Source organism: Oryzias latipes, chromosome 19, assembly GCF_002234675.1.
Source record: "Oryzias latipes chromosome 19, ASM223467v1".
Taxonomy (NCBI): domain Eukaryota; kingdom Metazoa; phylum Chordata; class Actinopteri; order Beloniformes; family Adrianichthyidae; genus Oryzias; species Oryzias latipes.
In genome coordinates, this window is record NC_019877.2 from 4,030,067 (window position 1) to 4,050,963 (window position 20,897).

General features: G+C 40.4%; 2 protein-coding genes across 4 annotated transcripts; one reads left to right on the top strand and one right to left on the bottom strand.

Annotated features, from left to right (window-relative positions):
* Window positions 1-15: 15 nt before the first annotated feature.
* On the top strand, window positions 16-8,414 carry prkar1a (protein kinase cAMP-dependent type I regulatory subunit alpha). Of its 3 annotated transcripts, none has more exons than XM_004080166.4 (11): window positions 16-173; window positions 1,593-1,807; window positions 4,241-4,411; window positions 4,487-4,578; window positions 4,657-4,718; window positions 4,796-4,842; window positions 4,913-5,071; window positions 5,158-5,218; window positions 5,305-5,426; window positions 6,301-6,382; window positions 6,453-8,414. In XM_004080166.4, the coding sequence occupies exons 2-11, from the start codon at window positions 1,634-1,636 to the stop codon at window positions 6,623-6,625; spliced, it is 1,143 nt and encodes a 380-aa protein (XP_004080214.1). In that variant the 5' UTR covers window positions 16-173; window positions 1,593-1,633; the 3' UTR covers window positions 6,626-8,414. The 3 variants fall into 3 exon arrangements, with proteins under 3 accessions (XP_004080214.1, XP_020567774.1, XP_020567773.1); XM_020712115.2 differs by having other exon boundaries at window positions 59-81; XM_020712114.2 differs by having other exon boundaries at window positions 75-98.
* A 326-nt stretch (window positions 8,415-8,740) lies between these two features.
* fam20a (FAM20A, golgi associated secretory pathway pseudokinase) lies at window positions 8,741-20,856 on the bottom strand. The gene is made up of 11 exons (XM_023949093.1): window positions 19,997-20,856; window positions 17,521-17,714; window positions 17,398-17,448; window positions 16,435-16,513; window positions 15,023-15,115; window positions 12,594-12,709; window positions 11,639-11,819; window positions 10,032-10,141; window positions 9,873-9,954; window positions 9,739-9,798; window positions 8,741-9,649 (listed from the first exon to the last, which is right to left on the bottom strand). The coding sequence occupies exons 1-11, from the start codon at window positions 20,365-20,367 to the stop codon at window positions 9,379-9,381; spliced, it is 1,608 nt and encodes a 535-aa protein (XP_023804861.1). The 5' UTR covers window positions 20,368-20,856; the 3' UTR covers window positions 8,741-9,378.
* Between the last annotated feature and the right edge of the window lie 41 nt (window positions 20,857-20,897).

The following is a 20,897-nucleotide window of genomic DNA, read 5'->3' on the forward strand; positions in this document are numbered from 1 at the left end:
GATTGACGTCAATGACGGCTGTTGATTGGTCCTCAACCGTATCCGGTGGGGCAGCGGTCCAGGGCCAGGAAAAAAATCGAAGTGAGGAGGAGGATCGGGTAACGGGGCGCTTTATAAAATATCTAATCTACCGAGTGTCTGTCGAAAGGCTCGGTGGGATTTTACAGTTTCAAGTGAGTGTTTTTGTTGTTTCGGCGCGTGGAGCGTTTGACCTTTAAATGGGTGAAATTTGTTTCCTTCGTTCCTCGTTTGTTTATGCTAGAACTCAAGATGGCGTCATTGAAGGGGAGCTTTGCCTTTGCACTGAGCTAGCCAGCTAGGCATCACACGAGACGCGCTCATTACGGCACACCGTAGGCCACAGATAGTCGATTAGGATCTTAAATTGGACAAAGAAATAACTCATCATAGTAATAAGAATCGATTTTTGTGTGTGTTTTTAATGTAATCCTCTGGCTGTAGTTGACTTGGCTGTTGCTTTCTGCTTGTCGAACTAGCTATCCTGACGCTAGTAGACGAGGCTCGAGGAACATAAGCTAACATATTTCCGTGGTTGTAAATAAACTGTTGTTTTCTGCATGTAGTTTTTTTTAAGTATAATTCATTGTAATGCATCCTTACAGTTAGTTACATGACATCACATTGTTTTTGCTAAATACGTACTGTTTCTGTCGTTAACGCTTCTCCATGTAATTTAATGAGACAAAACATTTGCATTTAATATTTTATTACTCTGTTATTAGATAAATGTAATAGATGCAAACACAATAGACAATGTATTTATTCCTAAATAACACATCAGACCTGAACAGATTATTGTCTGGCTTGTATTTTGCTCTAGTTTGGACTAAACCAAACTCAAGTTTCTACCTCCTGTCGTAGTTAGCTACAGTAAAACGATGCCAGACTCATTTTTGATCACATGGTTCGTAATCTCCCTCCTATTATTGGTGTGTGTGCGTGGAGAATGACTGTGGAGAAGACAAAGCGCATAGTTTGATTTGTTCCCCGGGCCTCGTCCTTGACCTTTTATTCATCTAAAGGGCACACATTGATCCCAACTAGGCTTTAGAAATGCATCTGAAACCATGACTGAGATCACAGTTGGTCAAGCTTTATTCAGGCTCTTTAGCTCTTAAGCGGTAGTGTAACCTAAAAATGTACATCAAAGTAAAAATAACTAATATTTCATGATTATTTCACCCTTTCTTCCAGAGGATTTTTCAATTCTAGAATGAGAGAGTTCATTCTTATGGAGAATTTAATCCCTGATCTTTAATGCCCAACATATTTGTTTAATATTGTTCAGTTATGCCTCCTTAATACAGATTTCGTTGCTCTCTTTCAGTTTGATCTCTTTAGTGAGATATGTTTGATCGTATCATATGACCACTTTTTGCTCTGTGGTTGTACTCATCCTGTTTTTGAGCTCTTGGGTTGTCTTTGTCTCTCATGACATTGGTCTCTGCCTATCTTTTTTGTTTTCCTCCCCATCTTGAGAAGAAAGTTTTAAATTTACATCACTGAATCTGTGAATCCCACGTTGCTGATTTGACATCCAGCTGTTTTTCTTTTTCTTTTCCCCACTCCAGCACAAGGGTAGAGGTCACAGAGCAGGGTTGCGGTTGTCGTCATGGCATCTGGAAGCACGAGCAGCGAGGAGGAGCGGAGTCTGAGGGAGTGTGAGCAGTACGTGCAGAAACACAACATCCAGCAGTTGCTGAAGGACTGCATTGTCCAGCTGTGCACCTCCAGGCCCGACAGGCCCATGGCTTTCCTCCGGGAGTACTTCGAGAGGCTGGAGAAGGTTGGTTTGCCCTTAAACTGTAACTTTTAGTGGACAGATGTTAGGATGAGCATCCCAGAACTCACGGCTTAGTCACAGTCTTCAAAGACTGTGACTAAGCCGTGAGTTCTTATTTAACTTTCACACTGGCTGAAGAAGGGGCTGCACGGTGGCACAGTGGTTAGCACTCTTGCGTCATAGCAAGAAGTCCCCCGGTTCAAGTCCTGGCTGAGTGTGAGAGTGTGTGATATGTGGCCCTGCGACAGACTGGCGACCTGTCCAGGATGTCCCCTGCCTTCGTCAGCCCCGTGACCCCGAAAGGGACAAAATGGAAGAAGATGAAAATGACTTGCTGAAGAAGATCATATTATTTATTATGTATTTATTTGTATATGTTTTATTTAGCATTAAACATATACAATCTGTTCTGTTCAGATCATTTTTTGATCTATTTTAAGAGTATTTCCAGCCGTCTTTTAACTATGACTATATTGTTTTTAGCCAAATTGAAAAAACCTGTAGAGCGCAGAGCGTCAGTAGCTCCTTAGAAATTCACCTCTGAGTTGTGGACGGGACCGTTGGCGCAGACCAATTCCGTCCTCAATGCTGAGAGCTCAGCACAGGGAGCTCATGGAGTATTTTCTACGCCATAAAGACAATCTTTTGTCGTTAGCGTCTGTTTCACAACAGTATGAATAAAGAAATACTCAGTAATGCAATTTTGATTTTAATATGTCATCAGAAAAATGCCACAAGAACCTGTTAAAAACATAAACACAGTATTTTCACTGGTGTGGGCTTCTAAAGTTATGTGTTTTTCTGTCAGTGTGCTAAAGCATGTGCGTATATATTGATATATGCACATTTTTATATCCATTTTTGCATTTTTTTCTGATTGTATAGTAGGCAAACCAAAAAAGTTAAATAAGTAAACATTAAATAACAAAACACAAAACAAAAAAAAAATCAAAAAATGTCTTTTCTTAACTCTGCAGGGGCATTTAAAAAAATCTTTTTAGCTTTTACCAGTGTCTGAAACCAAACCCTTGACTTGTTATATACCCAGAAGTTTATAAAAACAGATTGTAACAAAAAAACAAACACGTAAAGACGTGATTTTAGAGTTTTTAAATGCAAAATATTTGACACATTTTGAAAAAAACCTTCTGTTCACACAAACCTGAGCGCTTGAGGAAGCCATCTTAGAAAGATTTACTGTAAATATCAGGTAATTGTTAAAGTGCTTGTTGCAAAACAAGCTTTTGGCTGTGATGTCCGTCTCCATAATCACTACCTTCAATTGTTTGTCTTGTTTCTTTTTCCCCTAAACTGTTGAATAAATACAACTAGGGCTGCACGATATGAGGAAAACTCGCAATATGCGATATTTAAGGTTAATATTGCGATAACGGTATAATTTGCGTTATATAAACAAATAAAAAAATAAACAAAAACATCATTCCCATTTAATTGCAACAGTTTAAAAATTATACTCCAAATGACCCTCGTTGACATAAGAGACATACATCTAACATAATAGGCCTCCATCCGATTGGTCAACAAGGTGAAGGCGTCCATCTGATTGGTCAAAGCATAAAGGGATTTATTTGATTTGTTAAATGCTTTAAGCTGCCATAAGGTTGTATTAACACATTTAAGGTTTACGATTTATTGCGATTTTCACTGTCTTTTGCGATATGCATATTGCAGAAGTGGATATTGCGATAACGATAAATTTGCGGTATATTGTGCAGGCCTAAATACAACCTATAGCCACACAAGTGAAATTAAATCAAATAACTTATTTTCTTTGGTTTTTCTGTGTTGTTTTTGCTTCTCCAGCACATTTAGTCAAAAACTGAAAGCTTTATTTCAGCGGCAGTTTGAAATAGTCGAGCATTGACACTGTAAATGCCATTAAAACAGTTTTCTTAGAACTTGACATGAAGTCAGGAGAATTTAGTGACGTGTTTCTCAAACACTGAGAAAAAGTTAGCCGTTAAATTAATTAGTCGTACCCAGAGCCAAGAAAATCCCTTTGTCTTTGAACGCAGAGGAGCAGGTTTCCTCGTCGGGGAGGAAGGGGGACCTTCATGACCAGAACCCTCGGTCTCCTCAGAACCCGGAGGCTGGGATGTGCCCATGCTCACTGGAGTGCAGACTTTCTGCACTCTTATGTTTTTGACATTCTGCCAAATGCATAAAACCACATTTGCTGATAAAGTCACGTGATCTCAGCTGAGGAGAGTTCATTTCTATCGGCAGACTAACGCAGCCATAAAAGGCAGAATCTGAAATCTTCTACAATTTGGGTCAAACTTTTTTGCACCAAACCTGCAACTTTTTGCAGTAAAATTAGAAGAGCTGGTTATTTTCTATTTTTTTTGTCTAATGAGTTTCATTCTTGAGGTTGTGAGTGCCGTCGCTGACTCAGTTTCTTAACCGCCTTAAAAGGAGGAGGCCAAGCAGATTCAGAACCAGCAGAAGGCCGGCAGTTCTCGCTCGGACTCGCGTGACGAGGAGGTGTCTCCCCCCATGAACCCTGTGGTGAAGGGTCGCAGGCGAAGAGGAGCCTTCAGCGCAGAGGTGTACACAGAGGAGGATGCAGCGTCGTATGTCAGAAAGGTAAAAACTCAAGTCGGCGGTGAGGAACGGATGAGGGGAAAACCTCCTCTAACCACTTTCTACCTGGGATTCCAGGTCATTCCTAAAGACTACAAAACAATGGCTGCTCTGGCTAAAGCTATAGAAAAGAATGTTCTCTTTGCACATCTGGATGACAATGAGAGGAGGTACGGATAACATTTTCACCTTAAACATCGGTATGGATTGCAACTTTTTGGATAATCAAATGAATCTTTTCTTTCTAGTGACATTTTTGACGCAATGTTTCCAGTCACCTATATTGCTGGAGAAACCGTTATTCTTCAAGGTCAGACTGACGGGGAAAAGTTGAGCGATGTGTTGAAACCTTCATGTCTGACACGCTGGATTTTTCTGTTCTCTCAGGTGACGAAGGTGACAATTTCTACGTCATCGACCAAGGAGAAATGGACGTAAGTATCCGCCTCGTGGCTTTTTCTGGGACATTTGTCCGATCTACTTACTACCTTTCTGCTCCGACAGGTGTACGTGAACAACGAATGGGTGACCAGCATTGGCGAAGGAGGAAGCTTCGGAGAACTGGCGCTGATCTACGGCACCCCCAGAGCGGCCACGGTCAAAGCCAAGACCAACGTGAAGCTGTGGGGCATCGACAGAGACAGCTACCGGAGAATACTCATGGTGAGGCCGCTGTTTCTTCTGTCGCTGGAACCACAACCACTTCTGGTTGTGTTGGGTTTCATTTACACAGTTGTCTGTCTCTTTAGGGAAGCACTTTGAGAAAGAGGAAGATGTACGAAGAGTTCCTCAGGAAAGTCTCCATTTTAGGTGGGTTGCATTCTTTCAAGTCTTCTTCATCCATGAAAGACCATGAAGGTGTCTGTCTGCTCATCTGGAAACTCGTCCGGTTTCAGAGTCTCTCGACAAGTGGGAGCGTCTGACAGTCGCCGATGCCTTGGAACCGGTCCAGTTTGAGGATGGACAAAAGATCGTGGTGCAGGGAGAGCCTGGAGACGAGTTCTTCATCATCTTGGAGGTAGCTCACTCTTCTACGGATGAACGCGAATCGATCAGATTGTTTCATTGGTGCCAAATCACGCAGGTTAATGCTTTAACACAGAAGCTTCAGTGTTGACATTCTGTCGACTACTGTAACAGAATGTAGCATAAACATTTGATAAGTTACAGTAAATCAAAGACTGTGTGTTAAAGGCTTAAAATTATTACCGCATTTCTTCATAGTATAAGTTCCTCATATATATAAGTCGCTCTGGAGTTTCCGTCGTACGTTTGGGAGAAAAGTGCAACTTCTGAACAAACCAGCTAAAACCAACAAACTGCTGCGTTCACACCGAACCTGATGGAGACGACAAAATTGCAGCCACCGCCTCTTTTGACACACGTTGCATGTGGGAGGGGCTACCATCAATTTAGGCTCACTGTATACCTCATTTACAACGCATGGAAGACACGGATGATGTGGAGAGGGCAGGTTCATTTATTTTGGAGCCACCTTGGAGGCAGGGAGGGTGAAGTGTCCTGCCCTAGGACACAACGACAGTGGGCTGGGGGGAGGGGGGATCGACCCCGACGACCCTTCGATCAATGGACGACCTGCTCAACCACCTGAGCCGCTTTTGAATGCGGAAGCTTGAAATGTGCACAGGTTTGTGTTTTTGTGTTTGTGTCATTCCAAGCCCAATGTGAACCTTAGCATACGTCGCACTATTGGCCAAACTATGCAAAAGAACGAAGAATACGGGACACGTAAACCATTGTTGCTGAATGTTTTCAGCATTTTTAATGAGCTCCTGCATCATTTCAGTAGTCAGATGTCAAAGAAGATTCTTGAATTGTTGACAAAGCTGTTAGCGTGTGGCTGACGGGATGAGGCGTCTGCTTGTTTTCAGGGTTCTGCAGCCGTTTTGCAGCGCCGCTCGGAGCACGAGGAGTTTGTTGAAGTGGGGAGATTAGGCCCTTCGGATTACTTTGGTAAGAGCCGAGGCGTGGATTATCGTCCAATGGATCTGCCTGTTTCTGAAACTGTGCCGTCGTTCACCAGGTGAGATCGCTCTGCTGATGAACCGGCCCCGCGCCGCCACCGTGGTCGCCCGCGGCCCCCTGAAGTGCGTTAAGCTCGACCGGCCTCGCTTCGAGCGGGTCCTGGGCCCTTGCTCGGACATACTCAAACGCAACATCCAACAGTACAACAGCTTTGTGTCGCTGTCCGTCTGAGGGAGCGCTTGTCCTCCCCTTCTCTGCTGCCCTCACCTCTCACCCTCCGTCCTCTCAGACCCAGGGTCCTCCAATGCAATTTGCTTTTTCTTTTCCTCTCTTTTGGCCCTCTCTTTGTTTAACACACACACACACACACAGATGGTTTTGCTGTTACACCCGCCTCGCAGAGGTGATTTTTGGCCACTCACCAGCGCTTCTACCAGCTGCTGTACGCTACCTTGTAGGCACGGTTTTTCTCATTTGTGTAAATACCTGTGAATTTTTCCTTTGAAACGAGAGATCTGAAGGACTTCAGAGACAGACAATCAGACCCGGCCGGCGCTTTCAGTGTTCGTTACGTCACAGATCGAGGGGAAGATTACTCGGCTTCCTTTTTGACACCCGATTAGGTTCACATAGCAGAGATCAAGAACTGTCGAAAGCAGGAAGAACGTTGTTGCACCTTTTATTTTTTATTTTAGGTTCCAGCTCCAATGTTACACATTTAATTGCGCTTTTATTTTTTTTTAATCGTACGAGGAGACAACAGCGTGTCTGATTTGCTTCGTTTTGAGAAAGCTTGTACAATTTAATTTTTTGTGTGTGCAGCTGCCAGGCTAGTGCCAAATGTTAAATGATTTTTTTTCACGGCGCTGAGATGCATAGCCATGGAAAATGCAGTGCGTAATCTGTTTCCTGGAACTCCAGCAGGAAGTAGTTGTTATTCTTAATGTCCTCTTTAATTATTGTAAAGACCCTGAAAGAACTGCCTTGAATACTCTAACCGTGGAAATAGGAAGAAAAAAAAGAGTATTAAAGTGAGTTTCAGTATTCAGCTTCCTTCAAAATTAACTTCTGCTATGGTTTGTAATCCAAATGTGAGCAGAATATAGTCAGAAAGTTATATTACTTATGGTAAAAATGGTTCGGAGTGAACTTAAAAAAAATGTTTAACTGTCTTTTGTAAACATTTATTTTTCCATAAATTCTATTGTAGGTGTCCAGTGCCACAAATGATTAAATAAATGCTTCTTCTTGTCAACTGACATAACAGTATGTAATTGTATTGTGTAAAAATGTGACAGGGGGGGAAAAAGAAACCCCCCCAAAAACAGTGATTGACGGGGTTGTCGGTTTGAGATGCGTGTCGTTGCTGAGTTGGAGAGGAGGCTGCAGGTTGACGTGGTTTTGCTTCAGAGCCCGGTGACCTGGTGAAGGGGGGTTTGTTACAGCTTCAATGCTTCGTGACTATTTAGCATCTCTTACTTTTCGTTCTTAATTTTTACTTTTTATAAATATATCGCGTCCGAATCACGTCTGGATTATATTCTTAACTCTTCATTCCTTCATGCTGTCAGTGTTTGCCTCGCTCGTTCGAGGCGTTGGCTTCGTTTCGGTTCGGTTGGCGTAGCCCGAATGCCGATTGAACTCCCAGTCACCCTCTCAGTTCTTCTCGTGGAGGCGATTTCCGTTGACGGCACATCCCGCCCGATCCATAGGAAACGTTCATTAAAGCCGTTTTCGTGTAAATAGCGGCATCGATCCACAGCATTTCCAGCCACTCTGCAATTGTCCCGGTTTGCCTTAGCTTACTTTACCTGGGCTTATTGTAGTATGCAGTCACTCCTGCGAGCCTGACCTTCAGTGAGTTTGCTCGGTGTGCAGCACAAGCAGCTGCAGGCCGCCAGAGGACCATTCTTTTTCTATTTCCCATGTATTTAGTTTGACTTCTGTGTGCAAAGATGTTTATCCTTTTGGTATAGATTGTTCCAGATGGCAGTTTAAGCAATAAAAAGTAAAAAAATCATTCAGCTTGATTGTTTTTTTTTTGCTTTAAACTCCACAGTTGTCAGTTGAATATGACAGAAATTAAAGGTGGAGCTTCAGTTTTTGGACTTTTGTGTTATTTGTATTGAATTGAATTTGTGTTTGTTGTTTTTGTTTTAGTGAAATATATAACAGTTTTGTCCAATCTTTAGCAAAAGAAAGTTTTTCTTGTCTGGTTTGTGTAAAACGTTGGATACCACATCTGTCCACTAGAGGGAGACATTTTGCTACTTTATGTGAAGGATAGAAAACTTAAAAAAAGGCAAAAATTATTTTCATTTATGTTTTTAAAAAAAAAGATTTGTACGTTTTTAAACTTTTATTTATTCCAAAATCAATTTAGTAATTCTCTAAAAACCCGTTTGTTTTCTCAATGTGTGAGATGAGAGCCCAAAAACAAACAAACTAGGGATTTATTGCCAAAAAAATGCAACCCACAATTGCTAAAGTTGCAAGATAAAGGGCAAAAATTGTGAAATGTTGCCAATTTTTCCATTGTCTCAGCCTGTCTGCAGTTGACAGGACAGGAAAGTGTTTAAATTATGATGAAACAGGAGATTACACGTCTGGGAAACAGGGTGGAGTAAACGACAAGGATTTCTTAATAGGCAGCACTTTTCCCCTCCACTCACACCTCTGTTATTTAAAAAAAGAACAAAATCTCTTCAGAACTTCTGTTCTCTTCTCTGCCGCTTATTTCAGAAAGATTGAAACTCATGTGAATTTTGAGGCTAACAGTTGTGGTCAAGTCAATGTAAATGCATTACTTTCCTTATGGTGAAGTGGTTCACGTTGGAAATACCTTTCAATATAATTCCCTCGTCAGGTTGCATTTGTTTATTTAAGGTTTTAGAAAAAAATCAAAGCCTCCGAGGCTCAAAACGAGGATGCACTTCATCATGAAGTCTTAAGAATGAGCCGCGCTGCTTTGGTTTGGCCCTGTGTTACCTGGGCTCTGTTTTCTGTGTCACAGTCTGAGTCTCAGCTGTGGGTTTAATAAAGTCACTGGTGATCACTTCCTCCTTCCCGAACCTCCGGACGCAGCGCTGGACCGTTCGGAGAACCTTCTGCAACCTGCGGTCCAGAGCCAGGAGGTGTGGCTTGGTCAGAACCGGCCGTAACAGATCTGTCTTGAGGGACTCCATCATCACATCACTCAACCTGAACTCAGATTGGGCCAGGAGCTGCAGTCTGAGCAGCGTGGAGCGTTTTATCCTGAAAAAGAAAAAAAAAAAAATGGTGGCAAGTGAGTAAAAATGAAAGCTTTTATCGGTTTACTTTAAATCTGCAGCAGAAGAGCTCACATGCAGCACTGAGATAATGGAGCCAGGATGGACATCTCATCCTTAGAGTGCTTCCCAAACCTGATCGATAGAGGAATTGTGTGTTTAAGAGGAGCAGCAATGCATCATTCCACAATAATCCAGAGCTGACTCACCCTCTGGCATTGTCCAAGTGGAGAAGAAAACCTTCATCTCCAAATTTGGTAAAAATTTCATAGTGGTGTCTGTCCATGTTGCCTGGAAGGACAAAAAACAAAACCAAACTGCAACCAAACTGCTTTAATCAAAAGTTATTAAACAGCGGAAGTAAATACCAATCAGAAAGTCAAAGATGGACATGTCGATAATGTTGAGGAGCCGGTTGCCTGAGTTATAAGGATGCAGCTGCTTTATTGCGTCGCAGAAGAATGGATTCACTTCCCACCTGGAAGAAAAACACCAGGAAGATGACAGAGGAATGAAAGATTCATTTCAGCAATCATGTTGTGCAAGGGCTTTGTTGCAATGACCGTTGGAAAATTGCAATTGAACATTTTTTTTTTTTTACTTAAGATCAGGCATGTCCATTAAAATTTCCTGTCATAAAATCAATATGCGTCCCAAAGCACTTTCAATAAACGGTGTGTACAATTTATTGATTACAATTGGTTAAATTATGCTTTTGAACCTAAAACATTTTATATGGGGGCGGTGAGAAGGGCACAGAAGACTTTGGATTTAGGATGACCATTACAAATGAAAGGATCAATAGTTTTATTATTGTTATTGATATTAAAACCAACTGGACGAAACTCAGAACTCTTCAGATCCAACATATGAATGAGTTATGATCCGTGGCATTTAGTAAGATTTGTTAAAACCTGAGTTTTCCAAAAAGTAGCGTGGAAACAAGAAAGATTTTGGTCTTCATGCTCCAGAAAGGCGGGCGTAAACAATTTGAGAGGCTCGAGATTTCATTTCATAATATCGCTTTTGTTATTTTTTTCTACAAAGCTTAAAAAAAGCTGCCACGAATGTCTTGCACATTTTCCACAGATGAGATTTAGGTGATCCATGCTTGATATACAATATTCATAAATGTTTCTTGTGTTCGTCATTCGTCGATGTGGTTTCTTGGAATTCGGTTTTGAGACATTCAGAATTTTTGGTTGGTTGAGAATTATGCAGTTTATACACATTTTACCTAGTTTATGTGCAATTATTACGCAAATCTAACACAATAGTGCGTGACTTTCTGTTAGATGTATACACAAATTTGTGGCTTTCCATGACCGTTCCACGAATGTCTAACAGACTTTTTACGCATGCACCACCGATGTATATCGCGTATACGACACACATAACCTACTAAATTTACATAATTGACTCACAAATCACTAATTAATTGCATATAAACAGCGCAATAATCACGCACACATCATGTTCTACGCTGTTTACGTGTTCTTTGCGTGGTGTTAACGTGGTTTATTTGTGATACATCTGCGTAAATTTTGCATAAAACCCAAACTTTTCTAACTTTTTCCACATGTATTCACGTATGACCAACTTTCATCTGTGCAATATGGGCAAGATGCACGTAGTAGCTGCGTGAACAGGCCTCAATATGCTAATAGACTGGCTGTTGTCAAGGAGTTTATTATCAAGTGGCACTAAAAGACGAGCCATCCAAGCTGAGTGGAAAAAAATGGTACAAGGCCTTTAAACATGAAATTTAAAGTAGTTTATTTAGCTGATGTTCTGTTCCATCTGTTGCAAAAAAATTTCCAATATATAAAAAGTTTGTTTTGCATTTAATGTTGTAAGGGTTTAAAGAATGCAGGCTGATTGGTTCACCTCACCAAATCTGGTCCTCTTTGCAAAAGTTTTGGACACCCCTGATTTAAACAGTCAAAAAGATGTTGAAATAAATGACTCCTCTTACTCCTGGCGTCCAGTGAAGGAGTAGGAGCGCGTCCAGGGGTTGGGGATGGAGAGGCGGGGGGCGATGCTGAGGCCGGGCAGGTACGCGGCGAGCGACCCCTCCAGCAGGTCGGGGTTCCCACACACGGCATATTCGGTCTTACAAACGTACAGGCACTTTGCAAAGAAGCACGTGTTGTTTGCTGTTTGAGGACGCACAAGTCAGGGAGAAGATTAGATGTTGAAAGGCAGATTAAACTGAAGTAGCTCATCATCATTAGAAAACTTTGCTTTATGTGAGAAAGACTTCTGGACTGTGTTTGTGTCTAATAGAGATCATGTTCCACACCTCAGGGCTGCTTCCAAAACTGATGTGAAATGATTCGATTTTCAAGCTTTTAAAATGTTTGCAAAATTCAAACCACAAGGAAATTATCTAACATAAAAGATAAATAAATAATAAAAAAAACTCTAGACTTTGTGCCCTGAGTTTTCTTTCTTTTGCATTAATACATCAGAGTGAAACGGTTTCCAAAATTCCTCCTTTAGTAAGAACTGGGATGATAAAATCTCATCTCAGTCTTATGCCGTTGTGTTTATCAAACCACATCTGACTCAAATTAATCCACAGTTCAGCATTTAGCACCACGACTACGACAGAGCAGCATCTGGGAAATTCATTTGTACTTGGTGTTTTAAAATAACACCCCAACAAAAGCTATCAGCTCACTAAAAAAGGTACTTTGTGGAGCTTAATTTAAAAAGAGGTATTCTAAAAAGAACCCAGGCATCAATTTAAACTGGGATCTTTTGTTACTTTCAGATCAAATCAAAGATAATCATCAAGGAGAAAGTAGAAGTGCAGGTTTTATTTACCAAAGTTTAAGCCATAAATCTGACAATTCGGTTGTTTAATTTTTTGTTGATGAAGGCACCAAATGAGCCAGATGTGGACATCTTTGTGAGGCAGTTGGTACCTGGTGAGGTGAAGAAAACCGCTCGTAGGTCATCATTGAGGGTCACTTGGAGAACTTCTCCTGAGACGTTGACTATTCTGCCGGCGACTGGTGGGACCCTCCTAAAATCTAGAATTCTAACAGACAGTTGAATGACATTAATGGAGATTCATCACAGTTTTAAAATTTCCAACAGGTTTTATTTGACACGTTTCTTTCAGAAGACATTTAGAATCTGTTATGTCTGAAATTCTCAGACTGTAATTAGCTATTTATCCTATTTATATCAGGCTGTTGTTGTTGTTTATTTCTCTTGAGTTTTAGTTTGTTCCTGCTATTTCCACAGAGATGCTTCTCAATTAGTGATTCTAGCCATGAGTCAGCTGAAAAATATTGTTCTTCCAACACTATTTGTAATTAAAATCAGACTAATTATAGACATAATGACTGAAAACCAGCAATTTCTTCTTGTTTTACCAAAGAAACGCAGAAAAAAAATGCTAAATTGACAAACCCAAACAGACATTCCTCTAAAACCATGAGCTTTTATGCTTGCAGTGTTCATAAAGAGGAATAGTTTCATGAGAAGCCCCTCAAAAAACAAGAGTGCTGCTTTTTTTCGCATAGAAAAGACGCTAAACAGTAGTTTTGAATATTCAGTCAACTAAACTGTCAATCAGACACGGTCTCGACATGTGTCATCATCTGGAAATACTCACGTTTGATATAGGGAAGATTTCCGGTATAAAAGTTCATAATTAGCTTGTCTTAAACTGCAGGATCATTTTATAAATGAGATAAATCATCTTAACAACTTCGCCAACATATTTAGTCCACTTCCTCCAGTGTGAGGAGAACAGTTCTTGCTAACATTAAGATGATGACAGTTTTATGTCATTTGTATTTTTATCTTCTTCTATTAAGCTGATTATCACCATGCATGCAACTTCCTGACAGATTCCTGCTGTGTTTTCTGTCTGGCCGTGCTCACGGACTCCGTGAAGAGTTTATGTCTTCCTTAAGGCCACATTTCAGCCACGCTGACGGTAATCAGACAATCCGGGTGTGAAGCTGTTTCTAAAACTGCCGGCGTTCAACCAGCCCTGATTGAAAGTGATAATGATGAGAGCTCCTGGCAGCCAAGACAGTCACAACAGTGAAAGGGTAACACAGTGTGACACATTAACACACACACAAAACTAAATGTGAAACTGCCAAATAATCTCACGCTATAATTATGAAGATATCTGCCTTTCAGCAGCAGGTTGCAGCGTCTGCAGTAATTGTTTCGGTGTCTGACGTGGCACTCCTGCTGTTTTCAGCCTCGTCTGGTGAAGTGATGACTTCACTGTGTGTGGCCTCTTAATGATACCGTCTAGCCTGGATGACTGTGTTTCAGAGGGAATCAGTTCACCTCAGCTTAGTGCACTTACTCAAAGTGAGTGTTAAGTTCAAACCGTGGTTAGTAGTGAGTTGGGAAACCCTGGATTTTATTTGGTGTTGCAATCACTGTGGAAACTTTTTTTTTTTCATCGACAACAAATAACTGTCTTTTCTAAAAATAAAAAAAGAAACCATCCCCATTCCTAATATTCCCAAGAAGGCTCCCATGCTGAAAACAGATCGACTGACATCCCACAATTCTCTTGAGGCGTCCGTCACCTAAACATGGGAGCAGCTTTAAGCTGCATGCAAACGTCTGCGTGCTGACATGCTAAAAACAGCTCTGCAAATAAGTCCAAAATTGATTTAAGTGTATCCCTTGTGCTATCTTAGATGACCCCCCCCCTTGCATTGACGTGTTCTCCCTACCATGACAAAGGTAACTGGATAACTGGTGTCCATGGATAACATGGACACCAGTGAAGATCACAAATCATTGAAGAAAAAAGGTCCAGAGCACTGTCTAGTGGGTCTAGATGACCCAACTCCCAATGGTAAAGTGCCTAGGATAGCACAAGGGTTACACAATTTATTTAGATGAAAAAAAGATCTACCAAAGGGTAAAAAAAGGATCTTACCAAGATTTATTTGTATAAACTAAGAACTAAGATTATTTTGCTATCAAAAAACTTTGTTGATGAGATTATTTTTCGTGCAAGACAAATTTTCCTGAAACAATGGTCTTTTATTTTCTTAAGATTCAGTTTTTGCTGTATGTTAAAAAAAAATAAAAGACTGCAATTAAGAAGAAGGTTGTGGACTTGCATTTTGCTCCACCTTTTAGTCTGCAGCTGTTTCCTAGAAACACTAAAATCCTGCTGTTTGCTTATTTGCTCCACTAGTTAAATGTATTTAAACCATTAAATGTTTTACATTTTCAACAATTGTTAAAATAAATGAATAATTCAAAGACAAATATGCTCCTTTAACTGAGGTTCCCTGCACTTTCACCTGACTTTATTGACCGAAAAAAGAAAACAAACATGTAGTTATCAAAGCCTTCTCACCTGTCCAGGTGAAAAGCTGCGATCTCAGCGTTGTGTCTCTGGAAGTCGACAAAATAAAAGAAGTCGTCGGGCGTCTCTTCATCTCTCTGCTGCCTGAGACACAAACACAGATGAAGACGACTGTTACATTAGCCTGCAGCATGTAATCATCAAGACACATGCTGCAATTTCAACTGCCAAACAGATGATTTAGCTGCTTTTAAATAATATGGAGCGTGTCATATATGCATTCATTAAAATCATGCAGTCACACCAGCTGCTTTAAACACAGCCTAAAAAAGGGGTGTGTTTGTAGATTTATTAATTTTGTATTAGGCTAAATTACATCCAAAGTGTTCAGATCTGCTTCATTTTGTGGTTTTGAACCAGCTATTGTCGCGCTAGATTTGCTCCTTTGCTTGAGATCACTGCGCTGTTGTGTGGTCTCACTGATGCCAGGCCTCATACATTTACTCCTCAAGTCTTCCACTTGTTTTGCAATTGAACATTTACATTTAACAAACCTTTTGACACCTGACTGGTTTGGGATTTTCCTGCATGTCTTCAGATTTTACAATATTATTAAGCTGCATTTTTGTTGTTTTTAGATTAAACGCTCTACTTTGTTATTCTTCACTTCAAACTGTTTGATTTTTTCAAAGATTTAAAGCCTTGTTTTTAGACATTCAAGATATTTTACCAGGTTTAAGTCATTTTACCTTAACTTTGCTCTACACCTTTACATGGTTTTCTTAAAAACAGTCAAGAATCGTATGTCCCATTGAAAGCTAGGATCGAAAAATAAGAAAAATTATGCTTAAATGTATCTAAATCATTTTGTTCCAAACTAGTGGCAACAGAGAAACTTCATTTAAGACTCAAAAAACTAAATTTGCACTGGTTTAATTTTAAAGGTCTTATTTTAAAGTTCAACATTTGGAATTCATTGTCATTATTTTAGAAACAAAAAAGTTTTAAAGTGTCAGTTTTACAGGATTTATGAGGATTTATTAAGATTGGCCAACTTGTACTAAGATTGTTTCCTCATTTTGTTCATTTTTGCTTTAAAATGAGGCATTTCCACTTAATAAACCAGTTTTTTGTCACTGATATCAAAACAAACTACAATTAAGTTTAAAAAAACTCGAAAAATCCAAACCATTTGCTTAGAATTAGCAAATAAATACTTGTTATTGAAGGTTAGAACATTCAATTGGAAGTAATTCTATCTAATAGTTTTTTTTTAACTTATTCTCCCTTTATTGAACAAAACTCATTATTTCTAGATTTTTATATCTTATTAAAAGGTTTCCTGATATGTAAAAATGATTTAGCTACCTTCTAGTGTTTTTTTTTCTATTTTCCTGCTACCTGTTTTTGTGTAATCAGATCCATTTTGTCTTGTTTCACAGTTGAACCCATTTAGTCCTCACCTCATTGGTTTGAACATGGCTTTGGCAAAGTTACGCAGTTTCAGAGCCAGCTTCAGGTGATGCCCGCTGGGTTTCACCACTTAAAACAGAGAAAAGCAAAGAACATTTTCTGAATTATTTCGAAAATTTTAAAACCACACTTCCTTTAAATTATTTAGGAAATGTTTCCAAACAAACTAATGCAATATTTTTCAATTTTTTTATACCAAAGCGCAAGAAATATACTAACAAACGTGTCTTTTCTGTGGAAGACAGCTGGAATAATCCCAACCTTCTCCATCTGCTGCTTTCCATAAAACACTCTGCGTCTTAAAAAAGTTATCAATCAAGTCGTGTTTGCATTCAAAACATTTCTAGGAAAAGAATAAAAAAGTGCCACAAGCGGCTGGTGAGCTGTCCTCCAAAATGAAAGGGAAATGAAATGCAGTGGATGGATTGTTTTTGGACTTTGTTTCTTCTTGGCAGTAAGCAATGTGTGTGTGGTTGAGCAAAATCTAACAGGACAAAGACATTCAATAAAAGAAAATGCAAATTTCCCCCCTTTTTTCTGAATAATGTCCCAATTTCAAGATGAAAACGATGAAGCAGCCACAAGAAAACATCTTTTTTTTTTAAATTTCCTGTCATGGACCGTCACTTTCGCAGTCTGAGCTGTCATGCTGTTTTTGAAGCAGGTGTGCGGACGTCTCCTTTGGAACACGCAGACATCAAGCGTTTAATCGAGAAATGTGCCTTTGAACTTAAACCAACGTTTGGCATTTGTGCCCTGCAGCAACAGTCTTGTACACAAAAGAATTCTGAATCCCGGTGCCAAGTGAAAAAAAAAAAAATCTGCACTATCGCCAAAGCAGCTGTGGGCCTGTCTTTGGTGGCGCAGTAAAAAAGAAAAAGAAAAGGAAACAAAGAGGCTTTTTAGAGCCAAACAGTGTAAGTCAAAGACAACAAAAGACGTTTGGACTATACCTTGTGTGCAGTCGCAAGCTCCTTTCAGGGCTTTTTCATCCTGAGTGTAATCTGCCAGAAAATATATTAGTTGCCCAAACAAAATAGTTGTGAGTTTTATGCAACCAGATTGTTTTGTGTCACCTGCATTGACTATTGTCAAGTTGCTCATGTCCTTGAGAAGCTGGAGGACAGCGGGGTCATCGCGCGAGTAAAGAGCATAGCGGTTTATTCCCAGGTGAAAGTTGAGCCAACTGGCGTCGGGGTCATAGGTCATTTCCTGCAGCTTCACAGTGATGTTCGATAAAACTGCCACCTCTTTGTAGAGTTTCAGATGTCTAAGGATTAAAAAAAGAAACAGAGGGGAATTAGAAGCTGACACAACCACTCGCTACATTTAACATGTAAACAAAACACAAAAAAAGCACACACCTTTTCTCTGAACTTACAGACTAAAACCAGCTTAGACCACGTTTATTCACATAAATAAAAATATATTTGCCACCATTTTTGTTTGAAAATGGCTTTATCCCGAAGTTAGTTACATTTCTTAGATTAAATCAGACCATTAAGAATTTATTTTCCTTGCTGTTTCATAAAAGTTTTAGCTTTTCAATTTTTGCATAAAAGTCTCACTCTGGTCATCTTTCCATCTATTTTCAAAGCATTCCCAGTGGTCTTTTAATTATAACTATGCCATTTTTAGAAAAAAAAAGAAAAGAAATCAGAGCTGTGTTAAGGACATAGTTTCTGCTGAGAGGCAGGAGTTCATTACACAGCAAAAAGAGGTAACATAAAAATTGGAAAAGAACAATAATCTTAAAAATTAAATCACTAGCAAATAGTAAAATTATCTGTCTATGCAGCAGGTAAGTTTTTCTTGGCAATAAATCTTACAATAAGATATCAAAATATAGAAACAGGAAGTTCCACAGAAGCATTCAAAAAGTGCAAATAAGCTTATAAAGCTAACTGTAAGATAGAATTACTTCAAATTGAATGCTATACAGCCCAATAATGAACCTTTTTTGCTTGGTCTAAATACAGTATAGTTAGTTAATTAAAAGTTTGTATTTTTATGTACCCAATTTTAGTTCATTTTGATCTAAAAACAAGGTTTTTAGATCAAAATGAACTGAGTTGTGGCGCAGAGCACCCCCCTTCCCATCACCCATAACTGAGAGCTCCATGTTTTTGTGCTCCCCTGCTGGCTTACAGCCCATCACACCCACCAAACTACCATTACTGGTGTAACAAAAAGGGTGAGCAATAGCAGAGTTATCCAGCCGTACAGAACAAAGACGTACACGGATGCATCAGAATGGAGCGGAGCGGGGAGCTTGTGGCATTTTTTCTATGTCACAAATAAACTGTTTTTCAAACAGCATCTCTTCGTCTGCTCATGATTCACAACGATTTGAATAAATCTTGTTCATATGTGTCCTCCATCATCAGAAAAATGAAGCCATAATTTGAAAATGATGTGGAGATTTAACTTGATTCGTGATTTTCTACAACGTGCAAGTAAATCTAAGCCTGCGCTGAACTTTGTGTGAGCTTAATGATCTAAGACTCCTCAAGTGAAGGTGTGAAACCTCACTAACAGATCTGTGCGTCAGTGAGGATTTAGCAACATGTGCCCAAACAGAAGAGCTGTCGTTTGCAGTGAAGATTTATGAGGACAATTTTCACTGCAAGGACAGACTATTTGGCTTCTGTTTTACACTTTTATTTAGTTTTCTGTCTGCTTCTTTTCTGTAAAAATTGGTTGGCAGCAGCAGAAATAAGCCTGTGGTGAGAGGGGCAGCTCAGGGTCAAAGCTGACCGCACCGAGTGGGACGCTCATTTTTAACCCAAACAAACCCCATCACAGGCTGGACAGTAAACTTAGGCAATGAAGTGAAGGGGGAAGCAAGTTTTTTTGCAGGTCGGTCGACCTGTTCTGTCCCTGAGCAACCTGAAGGGACCGGAAAAGGGCAAACCAGAGCGTCGATTAAACAGGGGAACCCCCTCAGGGGTTTCTGCTGCCTCCTGGAGATGCTGTTGCAATTCAATTCAATTCAATTTTATTTGTATAGCCCAAATTCACAACAACAGTCGTCTCGACGGGCTTCGTATAGATAATTGGAAAAGTAAAACAAGAAAATCAAAAGGATTGAATACATAGAATTCAATAGGAAAATACTAAATTGTTGCAATGGGTTGTAAATCTGACAGCTCAACGACATCAAATTCATTGTTCATTTACCATTATTTTTCACAATAAGAGCCCAGAATCTGCAATCCTTAGGGAGTGTGCTGGGATACCGAGCAGGCTTCTGAGTAAATCTTCTGAGGATTAAGATTTCAAGCAGTTTAAAGTGGTTCAAAATGACATGTTTGTGAGAGACTTAAACCCGGTTTCGTTTGGTGTAAACATCCCACAGACAGCTTGTCTGCGGGTGCGTGAACAAAGTGCATTCTTGTATTTGTGTTCCTGTGTTCCTGAAGGGGATCGGCCGTTGTGTCACTGACCTTCAGCACGTTTCAGCACGTGCTCACAAAGCACCCAACACAGGCAAAAACTGCAAAGCTCTGCAGAAGATATGATCAAAAGCGTCCCGACTAAACAGAAACTGACCTTTCCCAGTGAGACACTTTCTTCATGTAGTATTCGTTCAGCTGCTCGACCTGCAGCAGGCTCTCTTCTGGCGCCAGCGGTGGAATTTGAATGTTATAAAGGGGATGAGCAAACAGCTTCTCCAGCTTGGAGCTTCCATCAGCCATTTGGGATGTAGTTGTATCATCCAGAGGTGTTGTAAATGTCCAGTTGGAGAGCTGTGGAGGGCCAAGACCCTCAGGTGCAGAAAGGCTGAAATTTTTGGAGCCGCATGAGCAAAAGTGTCCCGGTGTTTGCATGAAGGTCCACAGCTTTGGCAGGAGGATGAAATATAGATCAGCGGAGAACAGAGCTGTGAGGGTTGCAGCCACAAGGAAACGATCTCTTCGCATCTTTAAAAGCAAAATGGGAATCGGATTAAAAAAAAAAAAAAGCTGACTATAAGATGCTAAAGCAGAGTCCGCAAAGGCATCACTTGCAGGTGTCCTCCAGCCTCCCACACCGACAGGTTTGTCCAAGTCTCTCAGCTCCTCGAGTCTGTCTTTGCTTAAGTCTGCTCCCTTCCAGCTTCACTTCTCCTCCTCCTCCTCCTCCTCCTCCTCCTTTGGCAGCAGCTAAAGAGAAGGCTGAGAGCGAGCGTGTGTCAGCGGCAGTCCCTGACAGTTCGCTTCCAGGGACCTGCTGCTCCGAGGAGGAGCATTTGTGTGCTTCTAGTCAGCGTTGTGTGTGCAGGTGTGCATGTGGACAGCCAATCACAGCTTTGCAGATTGAAACATGTGAACACAACAAAGGAGGGCAGACAGATAGAGGAAATCCTCTGAAGCTGGAAGGCTTATCAGACAAGAGCTGAATGAAACTGTCCTTCTGGGGTCTTCACTCTGATGAACCTACGATGTGTAGAAAACATCCTTTTTTTTCTCTC